The sequence below is a fragment of the Rosa chinensis genome, chromosome 7 (genome assembly GCF_002994745.2).
Source record: "Rosa chinensis cultivar Old Blush chromosome 7, RchiOBHm-V2, whole genome shotgun sequence".
Classification (NCBI taxonomy): domain Eukaryota; kingdom Viridiplantae; phylum Streptophyta; class Magnoliopsida; order Rosales; family Rosaceae; genus Rosa; species Rosa chinensis.
Window position 1 is genome coordinate 32,041,706 of NC_037094.1, and position 23,056 is coordinate 32,064,761.

Consider the following 23,056-nt stretch of genomic DNA (forward strand, 5'->3'; position numbering starts at 1 on the left):
GATTTCTCTCTCTCTCTCTCTCTCTCTCTCTCTCTCTCTCTCTCTCTCTCTCTCTCTCTCTCTCTCTCTCTCTCTCTCTCTCTCTCTCTCTAACCTCGTCTCAGGCTCTCTTTCTCTCCCTCTCTCTCTAAGCCACCACGCCTACCACTCCACCGTCGATATCGGCCTCCACTGCCGCCGCTCTGTCCCACCGTCGGACCACCAGAGGATGACGCCATCCAACTCCACGATCCCAACCCCTCTGGGCTTCGCCGGTTTTGTTCGTCAGATGTCCGGGAAACTCTCCACGCCGGAATCGGGTCTGGGCTTCGCCAGTTTTGTTTGTCAGATGTCCGGGAAGCTCCGAAGCTCCAAGCCGGAATCGAGTCTGGGCTTCGTTTGTAGGTCTCGGACGACGTCAAAACTGTGGTCTATTGGGGGGCAATAGACAGATTATTGCCCCCCAATAATTTCTTAACTGTGGTTAATTAATCACTGAAATTAGAGTTTTGATAAGTCTTATGTTGTTTTGAGTTTATTAAAGTACAATAATCTGTCAATAATAGAAACTGGTGATTTTTGGGGTGGTCTATTGGGAGGCAATAGACAGATTATTGCCCCGCAATAATGTCTTAACTGTGGTTCATTTATTACAGGTCATTTCAACAAAATGCTGCTAGATTCATTAACCAACATAATTTGGTTTATTGGGGGGGTCATAAAAAGTTTATTGCCCCCCTATAATTTTTTTATAGATGGTCAAAAGTAACTCAGTTTGGTTTTGAATTAGTTTACAAAAGTACAGGTATTCAAATTCAATACTTGGTGAATTTAAGTCCACAACGAATTGGCTTTTTTTCACACTCTCCACTTCACTTGAACCGCTTCACCCTAGGCCTCCCGGGTAGCCTCTTAACAAGAATAAATGCACCTAACAACAAAAGGATCACCCATATTCATGCAAAAAATAACAACACAAATATATTATTGCCCAGCAATAAACAGATTATTGCCGCCCAATAATATATCAGAAATACCAAAACACATTAGAAGCAGTCTTTAACACAAAGGAAAATATCACTGAACACAATTATAGAGACTTTATAACAATTAAGACACATTATTGCCCCCCAATAATATCGACTCTGATTGACGATTTTGCCCACAATTCCAGTCGTTTTGCAACAATTCTGGTTGACCGTTTGCCTTCACACTGATTTGACTCTGAATGCAACGACTCCGGTTGCAGCACGGGACCGGAGATACAATCAAGTTGCGATTTCCGTGATGATCAGTCGCCGGCGAGTGAGACAGAAGCAAATCGAAGACGTACCCGATTCTACTGGTGGTCATCGATTCCTTCAGAAGGTCCAACATGGCCTCGCCGAGCTTCTCAGCGACGAGGACCGTCGGCTTGACGTCGAGCCTGGCTGCAGAGAGTACGACGACGAGTTTCGGCGTGGCGATGGCGAGAGCCGGCGTCCTGGGCGACCTGCTGGAGGGATGGAGGGAGGGAGAGAGAGATCTGACGTCGTCTGGAGAGAGAGAGAGAGAGAGAGAGAGAGAGAGAGAGAGAGAGAGAGAGACTCTCTCTCTCTAAGTGAGAAAGAAGAAGAGGGCAAAAAAGTCCCAAAAAAAATAAAAAAAATAAAAAAAGAATTAATTGGGTATTAGGGAAATAATCCCTTAGAGTGCTTTGGGTAAATGGGGTTAAAAAAATGTTAATGGAGCAAGTGGGCAATTTGGTGCCTAAAATTAGGTAAATGATCATTTCCCCTTTGTCTGAATAAATTCCAACACCTGCGAGCATCAGTACCATTTAAAGCTTGCGGTTCATGAATTGGATGGCTGCCCAGGAGGCTACAATCTTTTACGCTCCCATCATAAATTTACTTTAGAAGACAACAGTACTTAATTCTAACCTGATTTTCACCCTCTTTTACCATTTGGCCCAATCCTACGATTGGAAATTACAACGATTGGAAATTTCACTTCCCTAGAAACACTACAAAACATAACAAAACTAGTTACTTTCATAGACTGCAATTCATTCATTGCATCCCCCTCCCCTACCCCCCACCCCCGGAGATTCGGAGCAGCTTATGAGACTCCCCTGTTTGGCTACATTAGCTAGCAAGGCTAAAAATTTATGAACATTAACACAATACATTGTTCATACTGTTAAATGCTTACTTGTAGCAAGTTAAATTAAAAAAGCATACATGGAGAAGAATGTGCAGGAAATCAATTGGTTACTAATAAGTAATAACCAATTGGTTATTAAAAATATTTATAATACCTTATTACCAGCTCTCAGCAAGTTCATTACAGAACGGCTGTTCGATTTACCAAAAGATATATAAAATATAACTCCAAATTGACATTGGATTTATTAACTCAGTGGCTCGTAGTAAAACAAACGATTAACATCAAATCTTCAGCCAAGGTTTGACTTTTCTATCAAATATTCCTGGTCCATAAGTAGACATGAAAGTCTCGATGAGGAGAGGAAACTGCATCCAAGCAAATGAGGACACTGGCACACTTGCAACCAAAATGCTCATAAGAACGATCCATGAATATTTCCCATGAAGCATAATGATAAGGGCACTAGAAAAAGTGACCATCATAGCAGCAATAGCTAGAAAAAGGGTGAAAAGGCCTATCATTATTTTGGTGGGCAAGGATTTGAGAAAATCATCTTTTGCATAACGCGACGTGAGGATTCCCAAAAATATAATTACCGAAGTTGTGGAAGAAATGAGTGATATAGAATCTGAAACTATAAAAACCATGAACAACTTCTTATCTATGAACACCGGAATGCCTGTGTCACCATTATTTCCACCAGGAACTGTGAATGCTACAGCAAACATGATAGTGACAACGAGAGCAGCAACAACTGTACAAGAAGTTGCCGTTCCTTTCATTGACATTTCTGCCTCCTCCATCAACTTCTTGTGATTTATGGTAAATAGTTCACCCGCTGGCAAATTATTTACATTATCTCCCAAATCATGCATCTCAGAAGGTACCATACTTTCCACTTCCTGCAATTCATTGAGAAGAAAGTTTATGAAGTAACTAATTATTAATTCTGTTTGCACAGAGCACACAAATTAATCTTTGCGACACAGTAAAGAACCAATTGCACACCTTTAAAGACCATTTTCTATTCCAAGAGAGGATCACGACTCAACTATTTTGTGAATGATCAACTAGTTGAAATAACATGATTGATTCAACTTCAGAGTTTAACAAATGATCAATTTGGAATTGCTCAACGCCGCCCCCCCCCCCCCAAAAAAAAAAAAAAAAAAAAAACCCCCAATTGTAGTAGTCCAGAACCCAATATTTTCCACCAAACCCTGCCTCATTTATGAAATGTGTCCTAGCATGGTAGTAATGTTGAAGCTACACTACATCAATTTATGGGTACCTCACCTTAAACCATTGAAGTTCTCTCTGCATTTGCAAACTTGCACCTTGAATATGATTTAGCTGTGATAGTGGAGATAATTGACATGCACTAAATAGCATGGTCTTGGTGGAATTCGTTCCTCCAAATCCAAGCCATTTTCTCGTTTCTTTCTCGAGACCATAGATAAGAGAATAAATTTTTTCTTGGCGGCATTCGATGGCATAATGGAATATGGGGCCTTTTGTTTCATCATAAATTTCAAATAAGAGACGTTTGTTTACCCCACACATATGTCTAACAAACTCAACATGCCCTTTCTCAATAGCTGCGAACATTGACTTTTTAACAATGTCATTATTTTGACTTCCCACAGCTTGGCCCATCCAATGTAGAAACTTAATGATTTGGAGATGTTTAAGTTTCATTTCATATACAGTATTGATTCCTAGGTTGACAATGAAAAGATATTAGTTATGTTTGACAAGAATTGATATTCACATAAATAAGAATGAAACAGCAATGTGGACATTACATACCCAAAAGTTTGAGTAGACCCTTAAGAATTCTTCTAAATAAACTCATCACTGCATTGCAAATTGAGATATGTCGATGAAAGACATTCAAAGGAAATGCCAATTATTTAGATATGTAAAAACAAAATGTAAGTTAAAAATTAAACTCTTCCAAAAATATTGCATGAATACATTGAGACATAATTATAGACTAGCTTCATATAATAGTATACAACTATACGTCAATATTAATATAAATTGATGCTATTCAGGCTCATTTTTCTTTTCAAAAACTATTGACATTCTTTTTTGTGTCTAAATAATGAAGAGGAAAGGGAGTATGAATATCACCTCCCTTAACCTAATGCTGCAATTTAAGAAGAAAAAGAAGTTGCTAGTTTATTTTCTATTGATGATGTATGGTTAGATGAGACTCTTGCTATTATTCAGAATGTTCTCTATGAAGATTATTGTAATAGTAATTCTGTAGCTCGGGGTTCAGGTTTTACGTCCCCCCCCCCCCCCCCTCGATGCAAAATTTTAATTCAATAAATGGAACCGGGCGTGGGGCTGAGCCTCCCAGCTAGGCTGGTTTCCAAACCCTTTCAAAAAAAAAAAAAACTGGTGGATTTCAGGGGTTGTCTATAATACTGGAATGTTTATTATATAGTCATTTACATCTAATTGAAACAAAATTACAACTTAATTGAACCAAATTTACGACATTGACAGCAAAGTTACCACTTTCGTTTTACACCATTTACATATAATTAAACCAAGTTACTACATTGACAACAATTTATTCATAAACTTGTAAAAATGTCGTAGGTGGAGTAACTATCTCTAATAGAAATAAAATTAGGGGCCGAGACCAATTGCCCGATTTTAGACTAAAAATTGCCCACTTACTCCACTAAGAGTTTTTTAACCCCATTTACCCAATCTAACATCTATTGACAGTTTTGACCTTATTTTAATTATTAATTTACACTCATCTCTCTCTCTCTCTGTCTCACACACACATCCGCCGTCATCTCTCACACACATCTGCCGTCTCCTCACCAGACCACCGTCTCCTCACCTAGACCACCGCCGACACCTTGATCTACCTAGATGTGCGTGAGTTCCTCGGAGACTCCGCCAGCTGCGGCAAATCCTGCGACCGTAGCTCGTCCATCTCCAAATCCATGTCCAACGACGAGTCGCTGGACGCTCTCTGCTTGTGCAGGAACCTCCCTATCAGCTTCGATGGCGGATCCTCCTCCTCCTCCTCCTCAGTCTTCGCCGCCGTCTTATTCTTCCAACCAAACTCAAATTCCCCCCCGGAGCAGACATTGCTCCCGTCGTCCTTCCAGAAATCGATACTGGACTCCCGCCAAATCCCGGTGTTGAGTTTCGTGGGGTCGGATTCTGTAGTGGTGGAGGAAGCGCCGCCCTCGTCGATCTTGACGAAGACCTCCCGGCGGTTGCACGAATCAACGACACTCATTGCATGTTGTTCGTTGTGGTGATCCAGTAGAATGGGGAGCTTCTCATGGCTGCTGTGGTCTGCTTCGGCAGAGATGTGTTTACTGGAGCTAAGAGATTTGAAGGATTTCTTGAGTGAGAAATCCATCCCAGGCTGACAGCTATAGCAACTCCGGCTGATAAAATACTCACTGTTATTCTATAATATTATAATATAAAAGTGTAACGTCAGGGAAGTCGCTGGTGTTTGGAATCTGAGATATGATAAAAGAAGAAGGTCTGGTTTGAATGTTCCTAATATGATTATTAGGAGGCAATAATATGAGTATTGGGGGGCAATAATATGATTATTGGGGGGCAATAATATGCATATAAATTGATCAATTGTGCCTGTAGTGTATTAATTTTGGTTTTGGGAGTTTATGCAATTCACTGGAGGGAAATAATATGATTATTGGAGGCAATAATATGATTATTGGGAGGCAATAATATGAGTATTGGGGGGCAAAAATATGGTTACTTGGGGGCAATAATATGGTTACTGGGTATTATTAGGGGGCAATAAATTCAGACGCCGGAATCCGATCACCAGTCCCGTAGCCGGATTCCAGATTCCTGTCATTTGTTGCCGGATTCTGTTCACTGGTCGCCGAAGACCGCGGCGGCCACTAGTCACCGTAGTACAGCAAGGTGGAGGATGACTTCTCTCTCTAAGTGAGAAAGAAGGAGAGGGCAAAAAAGTCCCAAAAATAAATAAAAAGAATAAAAAAGAATTAATTGGGTATTAGGGAAATAATCCCTTAGAGTGTTTTGGGTAAATGGGGTTAAAAAACTGTTAGTGGAGCAAGTGGGCAATTTTTAACCTGAAATTGGGTAAATGATCATTTCCCCATAAAATTACCCAAAAAATGACTCTCCTTACTACAATGACAACAAATTTGTTCCCATATCTTTAAAAGTGTGTATCACATACAGATGTAGGTACCATAGAATTTTCCGTGGATTTCATATATATACAGATCCTATCTAGAGCGGAGCTCTACTTTGAAATTAACGTGTGAAGTTCGAGTTTTGGGTCACTTTTCGGTCGCATATCCATATCTCGACCGTTCAATCTTTAGGTACTAGTGTATAGATCATCGTTAAGGCATTGATAACTGCCTTAAATCTAGTACGGTTCAGGTTGACAGATTCAGTCCGTCTATTGGTTTAAGCTAGTTAGATAACTTAACGATCATCATTTTGGCTGAAAATTTGCAGAGATGATCTATACACTAGTACCTAAAAATTGAACGGTCGAGATGTGGATATGCGACCGAAAAGTGACCCAAAACTCGAACTTCACAAGTTAATTTCAAAGCGGAGCTCCGCTCTGGATAAGATCTGTATATATATATATATATATATATATATATATATATATATATATATATATGGAATTGTTTTGTTCTTTGTAACTCGTGAAAAAAGGGTAATTATTTTGTTTAAAGTTGGGTCTTTTTCGCTCATGGTGTCTGTAACCATTGATTCTAGCAAACTTATAGTGGATGATACAAGTTCTTATCGTTTTTATCTTCAAGATTTGTATCTACTCACTACGAGCATGAACTCAGAGTTTTTCTTGTTTCGTTTGGTACACCTATTACTACATGCTTTTTCAGTAAGTAGATTTTTTTTTTTAAGGAAGCGAAATAAATAACTCCTCTCCCTTATTCAAAATTTTGTTAATATAAAAAAAAAGTATAAAAAGGAGGGAGGACTAAGCCAAAGGCACTCCTTGGAACACAAAATAACATAGAAAATACTTTTAGTAAGTAGAAGTTTGTGGGGGTTGTGAATTTTGTCATTTCTATAGCTTTTTCAATGTTTTCACCAGGAGGTATTTGTTGAGGGTTTGGCCTAGTGGTCTGAATCTTCTTTTTTTTTTTTTAGAGAAATTTATCGGTGTTTTTGTTGGAATTATGACCTATTTAAGCGTTCTTCTGATGTTATTTGTTTCGAATATGACTTCTTGATAACTAGCTTGAAACTTTGGTTTGGAGCTTTTGTAGTTTTGAATTAAAGGAGTCTAATGGATCATGTCGTGGTTAGAGTTGCGTGATTGGCGATTGTCGAGTGTCATCCGAAATCAGTTCGAGTTAAATCTTACTTCTTTGATGGAGGTCTACGAAGGTGGTCGACGTTTGCGTGGGGTGCTTCAGATTAAAGAATCAACCTGAAGGTTGTGCAGGCATGACAGATTCTTCATCTTTGAAGCAAATTAGACACAGTGCTTCAACAACAGAGTCAGCGACAGATGTCTCCAGGGTTACACCCTATATACTGCCTGTGTTTGCTACAAGGTCTAAAACTGTTTTGCATGTAGAATGGCCTGATGATGAAGCTCAAGTGCATCTACACTCCATACTGCCTATTTTGGATGACAGAACGAGGAGGAGGAGATGGGAAGTACATATTTTAGGCTTGAACCTTTCAAGCCCTTTGGTGATTCGGGCTTAGATTCCCAAGTCAATACTTGAGAACCCCTTTGAAAGTCTAAATTTACTATTTAATGGGTTGCCAACTAATTTTTTGACTTCCTGGTGAGGTATATTTGCCCCAATGAGTGTGGCGCTACCTACAATTCTTATGTAGGAAGAAAACATAAGGGAGTTATACTCGAGCCAATCAATTATAGGGCCCATGATTTCATAGTGATGTTTTCATGGGCTCTCAGGAGAGTCCAAATATTGACTTGGGCTCAAGTAGTTGACTGATCATACCACTAGTCCTATTGGAGGCAAATGTCGTGATCGGCCTCCCAGTGAAAGAAGAAAAAAAAAAAACCAAGAAAACCAAAGATGGTGAGCCTGTTAAGGAAGGAAAGAATGGAAGTGCTCTAGGTGTAAAGACTCGAAAACTATATTTGAGCAAAAGGTTGATCATGTCTTGAGTTCAAAGCTTCTTATGGGTATTATTTTAGGTACCCACATGTACCGTCTATATAAAATTCATATAAGAATAAGCTGAATTGTTTATATTGTCACTCTATCTGCCATGCTCGGAGGAACAGGCCATAATGTGTAATTTGTTGTCACCCCCCCCCCCCCCCCCCCCCCCCCCCCCCCCCCCTACACACACACACACACACTTGTTGTAAATATTATTATTGTGTGGCTGTCCACATAATAATTTTGGGGTCATTTTATAATATTCACTAGCATGCACACACACATACACATTTGTTGTAAATACTATTATTGTGTGGCTATCCACATAATAATTTTGGGGTCACTTTGTAATATTCACTAGCTAGTACCTTGATGATGTAATATTAAGAAAGTTTGTGAGTGATCACCAAGTTAGTGTGGTCATCAAGTAACCCAACCCCTACTTAAAGGGAACTAATGAGAATAAGAAGACACACTTCTTTCCCCATCTATTCTACTCTCTTCATATTCTATACTTTCTAATAAGCAAGTTATCTCATTTGATAACACGCTATCAGCACGAATATCTCTACCGCTTTCATAAACTCGATGCTGATCAAAGAGTCATATCGTGCAACATTTTTGCTTTCAAAGAGTGCTCACGATCTATGAGTTCCCAAATATATTTTACATATCTTTCATCTATAAATTCCTTTGTATGATGTGTGATTCTCTCTTGCTAAATTAATCTCAAAAACTATTTCATTATGCAACAAAATTTTGCACTCTTATCTTCTCAATCGGTTGAGGTAAGTAAACATTATTTATCATCTTGATTTATTACCATCTTTGTGCAATCTATATTCATGTCCTTATTCATTTAACAGAACCGGCTAGTCTATCTCGAACCCAAAGTTTCAAGTGCTAAGAGTTTGAACCTCAAGTTCAAACCACCAAAATTTACAACCAGGAGTTTCTAATTGGTCTATCTCGAACCCAAAGTTTTAAGTGCTAAGGATTTGGACCCCAAGTCCAAACCACCAATATATACAACCTTATGTTCTAATAATAAAGTCTCAAACCCGAAGCTTCGAGTACATGACTTATTCATTATCCATTGTTCAAATAGATATGTCAGCGTCAAACCTAAAGTTTCGAGTGAATTACTTCATTCACGAAGTTTAAATTATTTCAATGTCAAGAACCGCAGTTCTAACATTCATGGATTCTGACATATCTCATCTTTTTGGTATAGAAGATGGCAAACTTGGCAAAATTGAAATTTGTCGCGCTCAACATTTCCTGCAAGAATTACCTTTCTTGGGTCCTAGATGCCGAGATACATCTTTAGGCCTTAAACCTTGGAAATACTATCAAAGCGGGCAATACCGCATCCCAATAGGATCGCTGCAAAGCCATGATTTTCTTCATCATCATATCCATGAAGGACTGAAAGACGAATACCTCACTATCAAATATCCACTCGAGCTTTGGAAAGCCTTAGCTAAGCGATATACTCATCAAAAAGATGTGATACTCGCTTTAGCGTGCTATGAATGGACGCACTTGCGCCTTCAAGATTTCAAGACAGTGAAGGAGTACAATTCAACTCTGTTTAGAATTAGCTCCCTATTGAGATTGTGTGGTGAACAAATAAGTGAAGAGATGTTGCTAGAGAAAACATTCTCTACTTTCCACGGTTCAAACATGCTCCTGCAGTAGCAATATCGAGAGCATGGATTCCAGAAATATTCAGATTTAATTTCTTGTCTTCTTGTGTCTGAACAGAATAATAAGCTATTGATGAAAAATCATCAATCACGTCCAACTGGATCACAACCATTCCTAGAAGCAAATGCCACAAATTCTAGTGGGAATTTAAATGGACATGGAGAAAGGCATGGCAATGGTTATAATCGTGGTTGTAGCCATGGTCGTAGATGTGGCTGTGGACGACGTAGTGGTCGTGGTCATGGAGATCATAACCAAATTTGGGACTAAGAAACACTGCCAAGATTAACCAAGGGAATGGCCAGACAAGCAGAGTTCCAAGAAATAATTACAACAATTGTCATAGGTGTGGTTCATCTAACCATTGGGTTCATAAATACCATACACCCAAGCATTTGGTGGATCTTTCTCCCTAGAAGGGAAAAATGTGGAAACAAACCACATTGATCATTCTGATCCTTGGGAATCGTCTGGGCAATTAGATATATCTTCCCTTGATGTTTCAGATTTCTTTGCAAACAATGAGAGCCATGTTGATGACATGATTGGTGGTGGAGTTCAACCAATGTGAAGGCTCCAGAAGAGCTCATATTCGGTTGCCAAGTTGTACTCAATTATCCATTCAAGAGGCATTATACTCCTCCAGATCTGGAAGGAATCTTTTGAGTTTTAAATATATACGCTTGAATGGGTACCACATAGAAACCACAGATGAGAACAATGTGGAATATCTTTGCATTACTTCTAACACTTACAGCCAAAGGCGTATATTGGAAAGATTGGTTGCCCTCTTATCTAGTTCGCATCCAGTCCCTCATATTCATACACAAAATGGCTTAGCAGAAACTCTTATTAAGCATCTACAGATAATCGCGCACATTTTACTAATGATAACAAAATTGCCGACTTCTGCATGGGGACATGCCATTTTGTATGCGGCATCATTAATTCGATTGAGACCCATAGCTAACCATCAATATTCCCCATTACAACTTGTTTTTGTGAATCAGCCCAATATCTCCCATCTAAGAGTTTTTGGTTGTGCTGTTTACCTATTGCACCGCTACAACGTACTAAAATGGGCCCTCAACAAAGGATGGGAATCTAAGTTAGTTTCGATTCACCATCTATCATTAGATATCTAGAACCTATGACAAATGATATCTTTACTACAAAATTTGCAGATTGTCACTTTGATGAAACATTTTTCCAGCCGTTAGAGGGAGAAAAGACTGTTCCTGAAGAACGTCGTGAATTATCGTGGGATGTATCCACTATGTCTTATTTTGATCCTCGTACCGCACAAAGTGAAATGCGAAGTATCCTTCATCTTCAAGATGTTGCTAACATAAGGCCTGATGCATTTACTGATATAGAAAAAGTGACAAGATCACATATCCCAACGGCTAATGCACTTGCGAAGATTGATGCCCAATTGGACAAAATAACGTTGCGGCCAATGAGCTATATATTACACGCCTGAAGCATGGCAGACCTGTAGGTTCAAAAGATTCAGTCCCTAGAAAAAGGAGATCAAAGGCACATTTGAATCATAATGACATCGCTTTTGAAAACGTTGATGTAGGATCCACAATTCATGATTCTGTAATTATAGAGCAAAGTGTCCATGATGAGACACTAACCCTTGAAAAGGCTCAGGTATCTGATAATAACGAAATTTTCATAAATTATGTACACACCAATGAATTGCGGGATCAAAGATATACGATCGTTGATGATGTATTTTCATTTACAGTAGCCACTGAGATCGTAAAAAGGGATGAATTTAAATCTCTCTCTATCACTGAATGTAGACAGAGATATGATTGACTCAAATGGTAAGATGCAATTCAAGCGAAACTAGATTCTTTGAAAAAGCGCAGTGTTTTTGGACTGGTAGTCCAAACACCACACAATGCGAACCCTGTCGGTTACAAATGCGTATTTACGAGAAAGCGCATTGAGAAAAATGAGATTGCAAGGTATAAAGCACGCCTTATTGCACAAGGTTTTTCAAAAAATCCTGGAATTGATTATGATGAAACTTATTCCCCTATTATGGATGTTATTACATTTCGGTATCTAATAATTTAGTAGTTTCAAATAAACTTGATATGCGATTTATGGATGTTGTTACTGCATATCTATATGGGGAGTTAGATGCTGATATATACATGAAAGTACCAGAATAACTTAAGTTGCGGAAGCAACTATAAAATCACGCAACATGTACTCAATTAAATTAAGACGGTCATTATATGGATTGAAACATTCCGAACGAATGTGGTACAACCTTCTCAGTGAGTACTTGATTAAGGAAGGATATGTTAATGATCCTGTATGTCCTTGCGTGTTTATCAAGAAATGAAATTCTGATTTTGCAATAATGGCAATCTATGTTGATGACATGAATTTAATTGGAAGCCCTGAAGAGCTCACAAAGACTGCTGAATATTTGAAGAAAGAATTTGAAATGAAAGGCCTCGGGAAAATGAAGTAGTGTTAGCTCAGTGGTTAGAGCACCCACTACCTAAGATCGAGGTCATGGGTTCGAGTCACCATGGGGGTAGAAGTGAAATCCTTTGATCCTCTTTTACAAATATAATGAAAAAAAAATTATCTCGGCTTGTAGATCGAGCATTTTGCTAGTGGGATTCTTGTCCATCAATCAGCTTATGCTGAAAAAGTTTTGAAAAGATCTGGCATGGACAAAGCCCATCCACTAAGCACCCCAATGGTTGTTCGATGTCTTGACATTGAGAAATATCCATTCCTTCTAAGACAAGAAGGTGAAATTATCCTTGGCCCAGAAGTACTATACCTCAATCCTATAGGTGCCTTGCTTTATTTGGCACAATGCACTAGACCAGATATTGCATTTGCAGTCAATTTATTGGCAAGATATAGCTCTGCTCCAACATTGCGCCATTGGAATGGTGTCAAGCATATTTTGTGCTACCTTCGTGGTACAACGAACATGGGTTTATTTTATACATGTAAATTCACAGATAGTCTGAGTATTGTTGGATATGCAGATGCTGGATTCCTCTATGATCCACACAAAGGTCGTTCTCAAACAGGTTATGTTTTTCACTTGTGGAGATAGGACAATTTCATGGCGGTTGACGAAGCAATCACTGGTGGCTACTTCTTCCAATCACTCAGAAATTCTTTCACTTCACAAAGCTAGCCGAGAATGTGTTTGGTTGAGATCAATGATTCGCCATATTCGAAGCACATGCAGTCTATCATTAATAGCAAACACTTCTACAATCTTACACGAAGATAATGCAGCGTGTATAGCAAAAATTCAAGGAGGATTCATCAAAGGAGATAGAACAAAAATATTGCACCAAAGTTCTTCTAAACTCATCAGCTTCAGAAGCATCAAGAAGTTGAAGTTAAAAAAATTCGATCATATGTCAACTTGGCGGATCTTTTCACCAAATCTCTACCTAAATGTACCTTTTGGAAGTTAGTGAAAGGCATCGGAACGCGTCGACTTTCCAAGATGCTAGAAGATGCATGTTGTGATCAGGGGGAGCACCCAAAGTCATTCTCAATAGGACATATGCGTGTTGTACTCTTTTCCTTCGACCAAGGTTATTTTTACCCACAGGGTTTTTATTACCTGGCAAGGTTTTAACGAGACAACAATATGCGCGCCCAACACCAAAATTAATTTGTGGACATCCAAGGGAGAGTGTTGTAAATACTATTATTGTGTGGTTGTCCACATAATAATTTTGGGGCCACTTTGTAATATTCACTAGCTAGTACCTTCATGATGTAATATCAAGAAAGTTTGTGAGTGATCACCAAGTTACCATATGAGTGATCACCAGGTTAGTGTGATCATCAAGTAACTTGACCCTTATTTAAAGGGAACTAATGAGAATGAGAAGACACGCCTCTTCCCCCTTCTATTCTACTCTCTTCATATTCTATACTTTCTAACAAGCAAGTTATCTCATTTTATAACACCATTTCATTTGTATATTCTTTTAATCTAAAATTTTTACATAGAGTTTCTAGGAATACTACGAAAAATTGTGTACTCTTAAGTCAAGCAGTGTGATAGTTTATGGAAATAACTTAGATTCATACCAATATGAACCTCTGTGTCCAAACTCTCTCATATTTACTGATATTTGGTAATCTAAATATATGATTTAACCATTTAAAAATTAGATCAATCTTTAAAGATCTTTGTAGAAAAAATCAATCTATAAGAAGTCATTTACGCATTCGATTGCATCAAACAAACAAACAATTCTGATGAAAGTTAACAGCCTCATGATGAACCTTCCTAATTTCTTTAATTCAATCAAATGAGTAATAATTTTTATTTACATAGATCTTCTACATAGACGATTTCTAATGATTGATTTAGCTTTTGAACGATTAAATTATAAATTTAGTATGCCGGATGTATGCAAATAAGAGAGAGTTTAGAACACAGGTTTATATTAGTATGAGCCTAACTATTTTTCATAGTTTACGTAATATGTACAACAAAAATGAGTTGTTTAATTTTCAGGTATAACACTTTTCTCCATAATGTTCACATGCTCAATAATTGAGTAAGAATATTATGTTCAGCCACCATTAAGATCTAGATCCATTGGTGAAAATTATTAGTATTTAAGTATGAGTTATTTTATTTTCCATCGTTGGATCGAGATCCAATAGTGGTTGATCATAATTTCAGTGCTCAATTACTGAGAAGGTGAACATGATTACTACTTTCTAGTTAAAATATGAAATATTTAACATCAACATACCTGAGCAAATGCGATTTGTTTTACCTTGATCTTCCTTTAAGTTGAAAACATTTATGGAAATACCAAGACTGTTAACATCAACTGCTTGTATATGTATACCTATCAAGAAAGGAAAGTAAATGCTCAGTTTAAAAAAAAATTACACACACACACACAAAAAATTAAACTATTTGTTTTTTTTTTCTTTTTAATTATTACCAAAGTGGTTATCAATCTATTAACACGTAGTGAGGGGCAAACATTACACAATAATCCGCCTTATGAAGGGCCTGTCAGAAATGAGGTACTCCTAAGAGCTCTAGAAACTAGAACTCTACGTAAAGATGTCTTTGATAGCAACTGAACCCAAATAACCAAGAGAACATGACACTATCAGGAAGGGAACTGGATCAGGCCAAATTCCCAACCCAATTTAATGAATTTATTCTTAAAACTTATGAGACATCCCTACATAGAGTGGGCTCCCCCAGAAGCATCATTTCTGGGCTATAGGCTAAACAGCCCAAAACCCAAAACATACAACTAAGCCCACAAAAACTGCAGCCCTAGCAAAGTCTCACGATGGATGACTGGAGTCCGACGACCGGCGAAGTCTCTGATGACTTTTCTCTCTTCCAGTCTCTCTCTCTATGTGACAAAGGGAGAAAGGGTAAAATTGTCCCAAAAATAAACAAAAAACAATTAAAAAAATTTAAAAAAATAAAAATTTAATTGGGTATTAAGGCAAAAAATATGTAATTTGTTGGATAAGTGGACAATCTTATAACATGTTGGGGTAAATAAAGTTAAAGTAGTTGAAATTTGGGTAAATGAATATTTTCCCTAAGTTTAATGGTATTCTCTATTCTCTCTTTTCAAATTACATTCATTTGCTATTTCTTTACTTTTTCAAATTTAAACATAATACCATATTTATTGTAAATAATAAAGTATAGATAATATATTAAGGAATTTGTTGGAGATACGGTAAATATTTTTTTTATTCAAGTCCTTATAAAATGGATCTTTTAGCGAACTTGTTGAAAATGCTCGGAGGGAGAAAATAAAAATTCAGGTATACAAAAACTCTAAAATTATAGAAAATTGTTTAAGGCCATCTGGTTTATGTGTCTGGACCAAACTCTAATGACTTGTCTAAGTTGTCATAGGATTAGTCTTACAGATCTCCTCGGAGATATCCTACTCATTGTATGATTCAATTTCCATGTAAGACTCATATTCTCTGTTTGTAATCCTCTATATAAAGAGGCCCCTATTATCAATGAAAGTACAACTCATTCTCTCCCAATTCTTGAATTCCTAAAACAAGTTATCAACACGAATCCCTAACCCTGAACCCCTAAATTCATAACCTTGAACCCTAGCTGCCTCTGCTATACACCTTGAAACCCCTAATCCCAAGAGTCCAGAACCGGCGGCAGAACCACCAGAATCGGTCGCCGGAAGTTCTGAATCGGTCTGGTTAGCCTAACCGGTTAGTCTCGCTGCGCACCCGCACGCCTGCCTCTGTGCGCCCCTCCCACTAGCCTCGCTACCCCTCTACAGCAGCCTGGCCTAGTGCCCCCGCGCACCCCCCGCCTATTGCCCAACCCCCCGCACTTCAGGTTAGCCTCACTAGCCTTACTGCCTGCAAGGTTAGCATTGCCAGAGCCAAGCATCCTCGCCTGTAACCCTAGAGCGGCCCCAACGCGCCTGCACCCTCTGCTCTTCTCTGCACGCATCTATCAGCTCTCGTGCAAGCACGCACGCATGCCCGCCTAACAGGTTATCTTCCCCTAGCAACCTCCAGTTGCCTTCCGGCCGGTTTCCGACCACCACCACCGACCAGTGACTTTTCTGGCCATCTCCAGTAGATTTTTCCGACGACTTTTTATAAAAGTTACTGTTTTCAAGTAATTTACTTTCATTTCTTTTCTCGGGGACTTTTGACCTCCCTTCTTCTACCTCCCACTTCTTTTGTGGGAAGACTTAAGCCAAACTGTGAGGGTTCGTGTTATCTCCAAGCTTGGAGAACATACAATCGACCACACATATTATTATTTCGATCTAATCCAAGATCTCTTGGAACTAAATTCCTTGGGAGCGATTACGCTCAGAAATTTCTGTTGTTTTCGTAGCTATTTCCGCTCCGAAACTACCCCTTTTTTTTGTTCCTTTTTTAGGATGGGTAACTTGAACAAACTGGACTTTGCTCCATTGGGACAACTGGCTATGGATATCACAAGTGGGTTCGTGATGTTCAGCAACATCTCAACGCCCAAGGAGTCCTGGATACAATTCTTGAGCCTAACCAGGACGTGCTAACTATTGAGCAAGCTCAAGCTTTGGGAGCAAATAGAGCAGCCTTGGAGGCAATAAGGTGAAAGCCTTCATCCTAATGACTCGTCATATGGATGATTCGCTTCAATACTAGCATCTGAATAAAGAAGATCCCATAAGGTTGTGGGTCTCACTCGAAGAGAGCTTTGGCAACGTCTGTGACTCCTTGCTTCCTGACCTAGAAGTGCGATGGCACAATCTATGCTTCTGTAGTTTCAAGACAGTTCTTGATTACAACTCGGAATCACTCCATATTAAATACTAATTACACACATTTCTATGCGCGTAATTGCACTCTAAATACTAAAATTAAGCTAATCTTTAAGTCAATTATTATGTAATTAATCCATTTTTAGGTAATAAGCTGAGTTGTGGAAATCATGATAAAATGAGGCGAAATTGGAGCAAATTGGATTTTTCCTACAAAAGGACGAAATAGTCAATGCAGATCAACCGTTGTCAATATCATCAAGGAAGCGGAATCCAATTGCCTCTGAGAATTTCTGCAGAAGTATTTTGAGAAGATGAAAAAAAAAATTGAGAAGGAAAGAATAATTAATTAGACAAATGTCTAATTAATTAAACAAATGTTTAATTAATTAAGATTAGTTAATTAATCCAAGTTGGCACGTGGGATGTGTAGCAGCAGAATGAAGAAATGGCAAAGGCTTGATTAATATTAATCATCTGGATCAATGATCAGGTGACACGTGTCCTAGCTTAATCCCATTATCACCCACAGAGAAAGCCATCAACCGAATAACCTCTCTCCACTTTTTCTCTCGACCAGCCATGGACCAAAAGCAATTCTCTTCCTTGCTCTTAGAGACCAACGCCGAGCCATCTTCTTCTTCCTACCCTCTACCACCAAGACCACCATCTCTCTCTCACCTCTCATCTATTCTTCACCATTCCTCAATCAAATTCCATCATTTTGTCAATATTCGGGGTTTAGGTATAAGAGAGAGTATAATTTCAAACTAGTCATGCTCACTCTTTAGTGTAGTTGTGATTAGTGTTGGTCTCTCCCTCTTTTCTTAACTCTCTTCTTGCTTTAATTGATGAATTTCTGTGTAGGTATGTTGATGGATTGTGAGTAGTTTCTTATTTGGGTCTAGGACTAGATGCCCTAGCAATTTTTACCATGTAATGACATTAATTTTTGGTGCTTAATGAAAGTGTATTGTGGTTTTTGTTTATGACTGATGTAGAACGAATGGCAGTCCGAATTGAAGAACAGTTCGATCGTGCAAAAGGAGGAAAACCCAAGTTACTATTGCAACTTTGGCATTCGGTGTCCGATTTGCGATTGCTATTTCCGGAAAGGGAATCGCGCTAGGAATAAAACTCGTCGCTATGCCATGACGTGTGGACTTTTTCGGGCTCTCGGGGTCGTTTAGGGCCTCAAAACTGCAATTTACTATTTTTTAGAATTTTCGGTTTCCTAGTTTGTTTTGGATTTGTTTTATTTTTACCCGTGGGCTTTAGGGTTTCATTGTTAGTCGCCCTAGGGTTTCTTTTATCATATATAAGCAACCATAAACGGCTGCAGAATCTATCTTTTATTCTATTATCAATCAAATTGAGAGTTTTCTCATTTATCTCTGGTAGACTCCAGAATTCTTATTTTAGGTTTATTACTTGTAAACCTAGGGTTACTATTCCGTCTGCGTCAGGTGGTATCAGAGCAAGTCTTCCATATCTCTCCTATTTACCTTAGTAGCAATGGGTGAAGTTACAAAAGCAAATCTTGATGCTCTTACTGCTTCCCTTACCGCAGCGTTTACCACTACCCTCAACACCGTGAACGACTCCGTGAATAATCAGATTGGAGAAATTCATGGATTGTTGGGAGGGAGGAACAACAACAACAACAACAACAACAATCGGAATAGAGGCGGGGAAGGAGGCTAGCGAGGTAAGGCTCCACGTGGTGAAGTTGTTGATAGTAATTCAGAATCTGATTCTAAAGAAGAAATTGTGCAACCTGAACAACAAGGACAAGCTGACCAGGATTACAAAGTCAAGGCTGAAATTCCTTTCTTTTCGGGCAACTTGGGTGTGGAAGATTATCTGGATTGGCAGCTTCAGGTGGACAGGTTCTTTGAGATTATGGAGGTGCCTGAACACAAGTAGGTTAAGCATGTTGCCTGGCGATTGAAGAGTACTGCTGCAGTTTGGTGGGATAAGTTGCAGAATACTCGAAAGAAGTAGAGGAAGAAGGAAATTCAAACATGGCGAAGAATGAAACAACTGATGATGGAGAGGTTCTTGCCAAATGATTATGAGCAGATTCTGTACAGGTTGTATATTGATTGTGTCCAAGGCACTAGGACTGTGGCTGAGTACACTGCTGAGTTCTTACGCTATTCAGAGCGTAATGAACTAGGAGAAACTAAAAGTCAGAAGGTGGCTCGCTATCTCAGTGGGCTTAAGCCAGCCATTCAGGATAAAATTGAGTTGCAAAATGTGTGGAGTGTGGCAGAAGCTTCAAGCCTAGCATTGAAGGCAGAATTATTAGAGAAGCCTTCACGAGCTTCTTCTTTCCACAGGTATACCTATCAAAGGAGCACAGAGTTGGTGAACTCCTCAGTTGGCAAGGGTAAGGCCGTACAGCAGAATACAGATAGTGCTCCTAGGGTTTCCAATCCTCCTTTTAAAGGGACTGGCGGTTCTAGCAGTTCTAGTGGTGCTCAAAATAGGGTCCCAAATCAGAAACCTAATAATCCTTATGCGAGGCCTACAATAGAAATTTGTTATAGATGCAACAAGCCTGGACATAGGTCTAATGTGTGTCCTGAAAGGAGACAAAATGCCCTTATGGATGATTATGATGAAGATGATGAAGAAGTTGGAAGAAGTGATGAATATGAAGGGTTTGAGTTCCCGGTGGAGGAGTCTCCTGAAAAGGTTAATATTATGTTGCAAAGGATCTTATTATCTCCTAAGGAAGATGGGCAGCGGCGCAATATTTTCAGGTCACTTTGTGCCATTAATAACAAAGTGTGCAATCTGATTGTGGATAATGGGAGCTGTGAAAATTTCGTAGCCAGAAAATTGGTGGAGTATTTGCAGTTACCTACACAGCCTCATGAGGCACCTTATTCTCTGGGGTGGGTCAAGAAAGGTCCACAAGTTCAAGTTGCTGAGTCCTGCAAAGTACCAGTATCCATTGGTAAGCATTATAAAGATGAAGTTCTGTGTGATATTATTGATATGGATGCTTGTCATATTTTATTTGGGCGACCTTGGCAATATGATGTGGATGTGACTTATAAAGGCAGAGATAATGTGATGATGTTTATGTGGAATAGTCATAAAATTGCCATGGCTCCTGTTTATCAATTTGAGAAATCTGGTGTAAAGAAGGGGGGGGAGTTTTCTGATCTTGTCTAGCAGTGAATTCGAGATGGAGGAAGCCTTTAAAAAATCTAAAGTTATTTGTCCAGTGGTGATTAAAGGGTTGTTGGCTGCAGAAAAGGAAGATATGATTATCCCTAAAGAAGTTCAGAATATGTTGGGAGAGTTTGAGGAGTTGATTTCAGATAAACTGCCCAACAAGTTACCACCTATGAGGGGACATTCAGCATCAAATTGATTTGGTTCCTGGAGCTAGTTTGCCAAATCTGCCCCATTATCGCATGAGTCCTAAGGAGAATGAGATTTTGAGGGAGCAGATTGAAGACTTGCTAAAGAAAGGGTTCATTCGTGAAAGTATGAGTCCTTGTGCAGTTCCAGTCCTCCTTGTTCCTAAGAAGGGCAATCAATGGGGATGTGTGTTGATAGCAGGGCCATAAATAAGATAACTGTGAAGTACAGGTTTCCTTTTCCTAGTTTGGAGGACATGCTGGATGAGCTGGAGGGTTCCAATGTGTTTACAAAGATAGATCTTTGAAGTGGTTACCACCATATTCGAATCAAGTCAGGGGATGAGTGGAAGACGGCCTTTAAGAGCAAGAATGGGTTATATGAATGGATGGTGATGTCATTCGGTTTGTCTAATGCACCCAGTATATGAGGCTTATGAACCAGGTTCTTCGTCCTTTTATTGGTTCTTTTGTCGTGGTATATTTTGATGATATATTGATATATAGTAGGACCAAAGAAGAACATCTGGTACATTTGAGGCAGGTTTTGGGAGCTTTACAGGAAAATAAACTATACATTAACCTGAAGAAGTGTACTTCTGTACCAACAAGCTGTTATTTCTGGGTTTTGTGGTTGGAGAAGAAGGCATTCAGGTTTATGAGGAGAAGGTACGAGCAATTAGAGAATGGCCAGCTCCAAAAACAGTTTCTGAGGTGCGGAGTTTTCATGGTTTGGCTACTTTTTATAGAAGATTTGTGCGAAATTTCAGTACCATTACTGCTCCTATTATTGAATGTTTGAAGAAAGGCAAATTCCAGTGGGGAGAAGAACAAGAAAAGAGTTTTTCTTTAATTAAGGAGAAACTTTGTATTGCACTGGTTCTTGCTCTTCCTAATTTTGACAAGGTGTTCGAGGTTGAATGTGATGCTAGTGGCGTGGGAGTAGGTGCTGTGTTGTCACAAGAGAAGAGACCAGTAGCATTCTTTAGTGAAAAGTTAAGTGAAGCTCGTCAAAAGTGGAGTACCTATGATCAGGAATTTTATGCAATGTTCTGGGCATTGAAGCAATGGGAGCACTACCTTATTCAGAGAGAGTTTTTATTGTTCACTGATCATCAGGCCTTGAAGTACCTTAACAGTCAGAAAACTGTAAACAAGATGCATGCAAGGTGGGTGAGTTTTCTGCAGAAATTTCCTTTTGTGATTCAGCATAAATCTGGTACTCTTAACATGGTGGCAGATGCTTTGAGTAGGAGGGCTTCTTTGCTAGTCACGTTAGCTCAGGAGATTGTGGGTTTTGATCTCTTGAAAGAATTGTATGAGGAAGACGTTTATTTTAAAGAGATTTGGGCGAAGTGTAGTAGCAATCATGCAGTTGTAGATTTCTATGTGAATGATGGTTATTTATTTAAGGGCAATCGGCTATGTGTTTCTAGTTCATCATTGAGGGAGAAACTGATTAGAGATTTACATGGAGGGGGTTTGCGTGAACACTTGGGCCGAGACAAAACTATTTCTAGCCTTGAGGAGAGATATTTCTGGCCACAACTGAAGAAAGATGTAGGAGCTATTGTGAGGAAGTGCTACACTTGCCAGGTTTCTAAGGGTCAGTCCCAAAATACTGGTCTTTATTTACCTTTACCTATTCCTGAAGATATTTGGTAGATCTTGCTATGGACTTTGTGTTGGGACTACCCCGTACCCAAAGGGGTGTGGATTCTGTGTTTGTGGTAGTTGACAAGTTTTCCAAGATGGCGCACTTTATAGCTTGTAAGAAGACTGCTGATGCTTCCAATATAGCCAAACTGTTTGTCAGGGAGGTGGTTCGTTTGCATGGAGTGCCCAAGTCCATTACTTCTGATAGAGACACGAAGTTCCTTAGTCACTTCTGGATTACGTTATGGAGAATGTTTGGAACAGCTTTAAATCGTAGCAGCATAGCTCATCCTCAAACTGATGGGCAGACAGAAGTTACAAACAGAACTTTGGGTAACATGGTTCGGAGTGTTTGTGGAGATAGGCCCAAACAGTGGGATTATGCTTTGCCACAGGTGGAGTTTGCTTATAACAGTGATGTGCATAGTGCCACAGGGAAGTCACCATTCTCATTAGTTTATACCGCTCTTCCTCGACATGTAGTTGATTTAGTGAAGCTTCCTAAAATTTTGGTGTTAGTGTTGCTATTAAAAAGGATGTGTAGACTGTTAGAGAAGAAGTTAAGACTAAGTTGGAAGAAACTAATGCTAAGTATAAAGCTGCAGTTGACAAACATCGAAGAGTTAAAGTGTTCCACGAGGGTGACGACATGATGTTGTTTCTAAGGAAGGAGAGATTTCCTGTTGGTACC

The 23,056-nt window shown here is 39.1% G+C and overlaps 1 protein-coding gene across 3 annotated transcripts in view; it reads right to left on the reverse strand.

Moving 5' to 3' along the window:
• Positions 1-2,214: 2,214 nt before the first annotated feature.
• Positions 2,215-23,056, reverse strand: part of LOC112179809 — a 36,713-nt gene continuing 15,871 nt past the window's right edge. For 2 of the 3 annotated variants that reach the window (XM_040511162.1, XM_024318289.2), the window contains 4 exons: positions 14,804-14,902; positions 3,937-3,984; positions 3,424-3,845; positions 2,215-3,029 (listed from right to left, as the gene is read on the reverse strand). In XM_040511162.1, coding sequence (XP_040367096.1) covers positions 2,409-3,029; positions 3,424-3,845; positions 3,937-3,984; positions 14,804-14,902 — 1,190 coding nt within the window. In that variant the 3' untranslated portion in view covers positions 2,215-2,408. The remainder of the gene's footprint in view (positions 3,030-3,423; positions 3,846-3,936; positions 3,985-14,803; positions 14,903-23,056) is intronic. The other variant, XM_024318291.2, reaches the window with a different exon arrangement.